General features: G+C 31.8%; 1 protein-coding gene across 5 annotated transcripts; it reads right to left on the bottom strand.

Moving 5' to 3' along the window:
- Positions 1 to 1,004: 1,004 nt before the first annotated feature.
- On the bottom strand, positions 1,005 to 4,429 carry LOC137948848 (uncharacterized). 5 transcript variants are annotated; one of them, XM_068795030.1, is made up of 4 exons: positions 4,269 to 4,429; positions 2,549 to 2,642; positions 2,192 to 2,459; positions 1,005 to 1,446 (listed from the first exon to the last, which is right to left on the bottom strand). In XM_068795030.1, the coding sequence occupies exons 2-4, from the start codon at positions 2,630 to 2,632 to the stop codon at positions 1,298 to 1,300; spliced, it is 501 nt and encodes a 166-aa protein (XP_068651131.1). In that variant the 5' UTR covers positions 2,633 to 2,642; positions 4,269 to 4,429; the 3' UTR covers positions 1,005 to 1,297. The 5 variants fall into 5 exon arrangements, with proteins under 5 accessions (XP_068651131.1, XP_068651129.1, XP_068651128.1 ...); XM_068795028.1 differs by having other exon boundaries at positions 4,275 to 4,428; XM_068795027.1 differs by lacking the exon at positions 4,269 to 4,429 and adding an exon at positions 4,174 to 4,203.
- Between the last annotated feature and the right edge of the window lie 3,999 nt (positions 4,430 to 8,428).

The raw sequence follows: 8,428 nt of genomic DNA, 5'->3' as shown, positions 1-8,428 counted from the left end.
TGAGATATATCAAGGTGTATCTCTAGAGGAAGTGTATCTCATTTTGATAGCACTTACAAACCTATATACCTCCATAGTCCTGCATGTTTGCTATATTAATTAGACCTAATGTAGTTGAAGGAAACAAAGTACCCACTTATAAAAATTCTACAAGAGCATTGCTACTATTTCCATTTTGTTAGCTTCAAAATGAAAGGTATATATAAATATTACATTTATTTATGTAATTATACGAATTTATTTTTGCATAAGCCTTACATGCATTCTATTCCTTAAATTTTGATGTGAATTCTAAGATATACAAAAGAAAATTGAAGTATACTAGATTTAAAAAAAAAAAAATCATAGTTAGTAGGATATGTATCAGTAATAATAAGAAATAAAAATAAATTTTGTTATAGATAGATGAGATAAGAAATGCATGTAAAATAAGAAGAAGTTAAATTTAAATCATTTAATTTGAATTTGATGATTAAATTTAAGATTTTGTATGCTTAACTTAGAATTAGCCCATACCTTTTTCCTTATAAAAAATAGACCAAAATAAATTTATGACTATTTAATAATGAATATGGCAAGAAAATGTCTAAATATTAGATTATGTCATGGCCTATAACCCAAATAGGCTATCATATCCTGATTGTGCATGGAAAGTTATCCTCTTTCCGTTGGCATGTCTCTGTATAGGGTTGGGTGTGTATATGTGCCTGTACACAATTGACTGCCTCCCAAAACCCCCTCTTCCCACTTCCCAAATTTGTAGGAAGATTAAGGGTCTGGAACCCTTTAAAAGAAAAAAAAATGAGAATTTAATTATTAATATTTCCAAAAATAGTTAGAGAAAATGAGATAATATCAAATTCTCCTTTTCACAAACTATTTTTAGAAATGGTCAATTTTTATTTTCTTTTTTTATTTTTCATGGGGTTCCAAACAGACCCTAAACATCAATCTATTTCTCTTTTCATGAACCCTAAACACTGAAACACTCAACCCACAAAATCTCAACAAGCTACAAATCAATTGAAATTAATCAGACCTTATAAATCCATATGGAGCTCTTTTGGCTGCTATCCACAAACAGAAGGCACCACAGCAGGACCTCAGACCAGTGACAACGGTGAGTTAAAGAGGGGCCATAAAAAGAAAAGATGCCAACATTTTCTACCACTTTCAACACCAGCTATAGAGGCAAAAGAACAACTAAGCACCATGGTCAGGGAGTAGGCGAGGGACCAAAGTATTCATCAACTTGCCTAGCATCTGCGACAGATATACAAGCAATACACTGGGCTACCTACTTTGATGTGTCAGTTAAGGTTACCATGGATCGTACGATACCAGGACTTATCTTGTCGGCAAGAGCCCCCATTTCTGAAATTGAAAATGACTTCTCCTTCACATGGCTCTGTAATGTTTTTGCTTCATATTCCAGTCGTTCTTGATCTGAAATTCAACATGAGGCCAGCAAACTGACTACCACAAATAAAGTAACATGAAATACCTACAGAACAACAAAAAGAAACAACCCCAACAGAAGTACCCTGTTTGCACTTGAAAAAGGCAGTAGCTACGCGTTTTAAATACAAAGGGAAAAAGCCACAGGAAGTTAGGAGATAAAGATTCTGAGAGGATAAGTTTAACATTATTTCTCGAATAGTACAGTTAAACTTAAAAACCAGCTTCCTTAACTCCTGAGAAATCACACTTTCTTGCAAGAGGCACGCAAGCATAATCAAAAGCAAAAACTGAAGAATGGACAATAAAAAAATAAATTTCTTGTTTTTATTTGAGACAAAAAATTAAGTGCTTTAACTACATGTAGCAGTAAACCGGTAACAACATATAGTTTGCCTGTAACACCTCTTTTCATTCCAGCTGCTACATTGTGTTAGTTTGCCTGTAACACCTCTGTTCATTCCAGCTGCTACATTGTATCAGAGCAGCTTCACATTGACAAAGATCCTCTAAAGAACGATGGTGTTGAAGATTAGTTTAGGCCCTTTTTCTTGCAGCTGTTGCTATCTTAGAGTTGAGTGAACGAAAAAGCGACAAAAATCATTTAATTCATTGGTCTATTCTTTCCACTTTTACTTGTCTATCATTCTTTTACTCTGAAGACTTAAACCACAACTTATCTTAAATCTTCTTATAATTTTCATGACCAATGCGAGCAAATGTAATGGAATACCTTTCTCTAAAATGCTATGGGCTGCGTGAAATGGTACACGAGAAAAAATATCTGACCCTGGAAACATCATCCATGTATGCTCCATTGAATCATGATTGCCACATGTTCTGCATATCTCTTTCACCAATGTCTTTGAGTCAGCTCCCTCTACTTCTTTCATGATTGATTCAAATGGAGTTGGAACACTTGTTTTTGTTGTCTTAGCTTTCTTTCTGAGAGCAGTCAAGGCCTCTCTATTTGCATTTCTCACTCTATCATTTTCAATCAGCTGCATATAGACAAAAAAGTTGGAAGTGGACTTTGAAAAAAAAAAGTCAAAAATCCTAACAATGGGAAACAAAAGAAAGTTCAGTTCACCTGATGTCGTGCCAGAAGAAGATGCTCAGCTTCAGTTTCAACTTCAATGAGCTTTTGTTGAAATTCTTTCATGCCATCATCCATTGGAAGTCGGCTGCAGAAAATATAGTCAGAGTCTTCGTGGGTGAAAGAAATTACCATCATTACATCTACCGCTGTAAGCCTTTTGAAATTGTACCAAGAGGGAAAAATGATTCTATGTCAAATTTCTCGAAGAAAAGAAGAGAGAAAAAACCATCTAGCATAAGCTGACAAATTTTGTATAATATATCTAATTGTATAACAAAGAAACTTGTATCATTGTAATACTTTCTACATTCAAGATATTAGCATCAATCTCATCACAATTAAAAAGCACTAAAAACTATTAGAGAAAAAATATGAGAGAATCATCATAACTTTTTTGAGAACAGAGAATCATCATATGATATGAAGAAAATAAAAAATTAACTCTTAAGAGAATAAATACATATTTATATCTTAACATCATGGCTTTGATGCTTTTAATGCTCATTTGGTGGAAGAGCTCAGTCATAAATTAGTTCAAGTTGACATATTTCATTTTTGTTCGGAAAGTACAGGACACATTTTTCACAGAAGACAAACTCATTAGAGTGACTGAACTGAGAAACAGAAGAAGGTTTACCACAAAAGTTCTTTGCTCACCAAACTTGAAAAAACAATTATTAAAACTATGAAAAGTAAATCGAGGAGAGTTAAAGAAAGAGTAAGAAAATGAGATGCAAAATAATGCACATTCAGGCCCTGGACCGATTGAAGAGAATGAAAAGATGTAAGAAAGGGAAACAACTAAAGTATAATCAGAACTGCCTCTAATATGGTTGGTTTTCTCCATCAGTTTGGACTCTACCTTCTCTCTCAGGAAAAAATAAAAAGGACAGTTCTCTGGTTTTCTCTTTGCTCAACTGTCTCAAGTCCCTCCACTCAAAAAAGCTCTATTCAACCAGATAAAAGAAAATTTGAGCCACATTGAAGCGACTGAGATAATGGGGTAGAGTCACAAACAGCAAGCGCTATATGACATGCAAAATAGATGAATTATAACCCAAATACGACAATTGATATGTGATAAGGAACTTTACAGTATATCTTACTTGAAATAAAAATAGGATATAGTTCTAGAAAAACAAAGAGTAACATGAATTCAACTTGATGAAAGCATTATCCATAAATTGCTCACTTAATAACCTTCGATTATATTCTCATACATGCGTTTGACAGAATAAGCAATGGAAAAAAGTAAACAGCAAAAGAGCTAAAAATAGGTGATTGTTTTCAGAAGACTAGACTTTCTTCCGGAATACACGAACCATCACAGTGTAGAGATCTAGTTAGAGTGCTATTCTTTGCCATCATCGATGAATTCGATAGACGGCTCCATAAATATTGCATAAACCAACAGAATTGAAGCATCTCATGAATAATCAACAAACATTCATAGGTCCACAAACTTTCACTACTTCCATGCCGGTCCTATACACAGGCTGAAAATTTGCAGATCAAATAGCACAGCATAGTAACTATATATGAGCTAAAGTGCATACACAGAATAAAAATAAAATAAAAAAATGCAACAACATCCGCACGATAGTTTAAATTCGTACGTCATGGCCTAAATTTACTTTAAAGGAAATCCTAATAAAGGGGAAGGGGCCCTAGCTTCCGCAGAACAGTTTCAACTTGATAGACAGAGTCATACATTTACCTGCAACACCACGATACCGCGAAAAGGCCACTATAAGAGGTCTCTCTTACACGGTGAAAATTTGCAGGTCAAAAAGCGCATAGACAAGAAGAAGCGAGGCAATGGGTAACTTGTCCAGGCGACAAGACGATGGAACTTCGATTGAAGAAACCTATTTCTCTTTCACAGTTGGTTAGTGGGTCGATAGGTTAAAAACGTCACTAATGGCCTTGCCCGGCCCAAATTCACTTCGAATTTGACTAATATGAATTCACGTTCAACGGGGGAGATCAACTTCAGCAGCATTACTTATGAGATGAACTCCAGCTTCATAAAATAATAATTCATATTTTTTATTTATAAAATAATTATTTTTATTTATTCAATATATTTATTTTATAATTATTGTATTAAATTAGTAACTTAATAGTCATAATTAAAATATTGTTAAATATATATATTTGATAAATTATTTTAGTTTAATTATCCCATTACTATAATTATTCGGACCAATGTTTTAAAATTTTGTGACAATATATTATTAATTAATAATACAAAAAATATATATTATGTTATTAATAAAATAATATATATATATATTAATTTTTTTATTACTGTATTAAATTAGTGGGTTTTAATATTAAAATATATCTTATGTTATTAAAAAAAAATTTCTTTATTATATTCACTTATATTATTTTTTACTTTTATTTTTTATAATTATTCTAATAACACATATCGTAATCATTAAGTAATATAATATAGTATTTCATTAATTAATTTATTAATATATTTTAATACAACACATTAAATCACTTATAAAGTATAGTAACCATGCTTATTTTGGTTACTTATCTGTTTAGACATATGTTCTATTTAATTGTATTACAAAAAGTTACCCATTCTTTTATTTATATCATATTTTTTATTTTGGGGCACTAACACTGAAATTTGTTTTCCAGTGTACTTAAACTTGTCCATACTAACACCCCAATAATGAGTTGAAGTTGAATTAGTTCATTTAAGATGAATTGAAATCTTCACTTGGGGGGTTAGTGCACATGACTCAAGATATGATCTTCATGCGCATTACGCAATTCATGTCCTGGTGTCATTAGGGAGCGCCGAAATTCATGTCATATACATGAACATACATGACTCAGGAGTTCATGTCCCAAGAGTAAACGGCGGAAACTATTTTCCACCCGATTTTGAGAATCATCTACATGACTCTCGGGCGGGGCTATCTCTTGGGGCTGTCTCTACCGCACACCCTCTCTGCCATTTCATTCATAAAAATTAAACTATCTTCATAAAAATCATTAATTTATAATTTTTATTTATAAAATAATTATTTTTATTTTACAATTACTATATTAAAATAGTGATTTAATAGTCATAATTAAAATATTGTTAAAATAAATATTTGATAAATTATTTTGGCATAATTATCCGAATGCTATAGTTAATTAAACCCGTGGTTTTAAATTTTGTGATAATATATTATTAATTAATAATACAAAAATATATTATGTACAAATATATAGTGTGTTCAAGTTATGATTAGATCAATTTTTTTTCTTAAATTATTCATTTTTAGGTTAAAGAATATTATATGTTATTAATAAATTAATAACTCAACGTATTACTTTCGTTTTTTTATTTATGACATTATTTATTTATTATTTTTAATTAATCATATACGTATTTCATTGGCTCGTGTAATTACTATATTAATGCACAATAAAATATCTAATTCAATTAATAAATATATTAATATCTTTAATTATACATTAAATAACTTATTCATGTAGTAATAATGGTTGTTTTACCAAATTTGGGATTTAAGGATTATGTTGTAATTAAGTGCATTATAAAGGTTTAGAAATTCTCTTGTTTTTTATGTTTTTCTCATGTTGGGGCACTAACACTGGAAACTGTTTTCCAGTGCACATGAAGTCGTCAACACTAACACCAAGTGCGAAGATGATCTTCATGTACATGTGTGACATGATCTTCATGTTGGACACGAACTTGAACTTGAAAAATCTATTTGGGGGACTAACCCCCCCCCCCCCCCCCCTTATATGTTTGGGTTAGTTCACAATAAAGTGGAAATGAAGTGGAAAATTGAATTGAAATAAGATGAATTACTTCCACTTCAACTCATGTTTGGGTGTTAGTATAAACGAGTTCAAGTGGTTGGAAAACAAATTCCAGTGTTAGTGCCCCCAAATGAAAAGTATGATATAAATAAGAGAATTAGTAACCTTTTATAATATACTAAATAGAACATAAACCTAAACATATAATTAACCAAAATAAACGTGATTACTACACTTATAAGTGATTTAACGTGTAGTCCACAATATATTAATATCTTAATTAATGAAAAGTTATATTATATTACTTAATTATTATAATTTATTATAAATTAAAACAATAATTACATGTGACTAGAATAAATTATATAAAATGAATAAAAAAATAAAAAAATAACATAAGAGAATATAATAAATAAACCTAATGGTGTAATTAATTATAGCAATTGGATAATTAAACCAATTAATGATTACATTTTATTATAAATTAATATACTAATTACGTGTGACTATAATATATTATTTAAAATAAATAAATTTTTTAAAATAACATAAAAATATAATAAATAAATAAATTATTTTGTAATGACATAAGATAGTTTTTAACATTAAAACTCACTATTTTAATACAAAATGAAAATACATAATAAATAAATAAATATATTAATTTATCAATAACATAATATATTTATTTACGTATTATTAATTAATAATATATTAACACAAAATGTAAATCTAGTGGTTTAAAGTTTATTATAATTAAACTAATTCATGATTAAATTTGATTATAATTAAACTAATTCATAATTAAAGTTTATTATAAATTAATATACTAATTACGTGTTATTAGAATAAACTTTTAAAAAGTGAAAAAAATAAAAAAAATAAGTCATTGTCGTCGTCGTCGTCGAAGAGCCCTGCGGCTTCGAGACCTTCGATTTTGGATTTCCCAGGCAACTCTGAGACCTTCGAAACCGCCGTGAAATTCTGTTACGGCGTGAAGACTGACCTCACGACAACAAATGTCCCTCCATTGCTCTGCGCCGATGAGGTTCCTGTCCCAATCCGTTCTCCGAAGCATCATAGACTCGGTAAGAACCCTAAAATCCCGCGAATCGCTGATGCCAATGGCAAAAACCCTAGGTATTGCACAGCGAGAGGGACGGGATGAATGAAGTTGGGGCGAATGGAGAAAGTAGAGAGCGAAAACGAAAGAAAGCAGAGAGAGCGAAGACAAGGGGAAGAAAATCGTCGGGAGACAAAGGCTGAGCGAGAGGAGAGGAGAAGAGGAAATGAGAGGGATTTTTTGTTTCGGGGGGGGGGGGGGGGGGGGGGAGAAGAAGCGACGCCGTTGCTCGTGGTAAGTGAATGATTCGGAAAAAGGGTAGGAATCAACTTTCTTCCGTTTTTACCTGGGCAAATGAAATGGTGTAATCTCACTTCAATTCAAGTTTTTTTACACTAACGCCTTATTTGTGATGATCTAAATAATGCACGAGGGGGGGGGGGGGATTCATTCTACTTCATTGTGGACTAACCCCCCCTTAATTTAAAGTTCCAGTTCATTGTGGACTAACCCGAGTGTTATAACATTTTATACTATTTATTACTTTTAAACCGAGTTACACCTGTTTAATTAAAGTAATAAAACAGAGATCGCAGTGGAAACCAAATCCTAATAATTTGAGGTTTAGTTTGTTACATTCTTTTTATTAGAAAATACTTTGATTTTTTAGTTAACACCTAATTAGATACAAAATCAAAACCGTTAATTCGTATTTGGTCTTATTGACCGCCTAAGAAACGTCTGGAAGATTCCAAAAGACATGCATCCCATATGTCGGCCCCCAAGAATTCCAGTGACTCATCCCCGTTCCCGCCCGTTCCCCGACAAAACCTTAACCAACCTTGGGAGCTTAGGAGACGGAGACGCGGTAGTTTCAACTTTCAAGTTCTCAATTCCCGCACTGTACGTTTTTTTAAGCAGACTCTGTGAATCCACATTACTTCTAGCATTTACAGTCTGATACCTTCAATGGCTGGCTGAAAAAGATGGTGGATCTCGTTTATACT

Source organism: Aristolochia californica, unplaced genomic scaffold, assembly GCF_029961685.1.
Source record: "Aristolochia californica isolate CCGP_79_NKW_82.1479 unplaced genomic scaffold, dmAriCali1.0.hap1 SCAF_13, whole genome shotgun sequence".
Lineage (NCBI taxonomy): Eukaryota > Viridiplantae > Streptophyta > Magnoliopsida > Piperales > Aristolochiaceae > Aristolochia > Aristolochia californica.
Note: the sequence above shows the minus strand (reverse complement) of the source record. Positions and strands in the feature narration are given on the sequence as shown.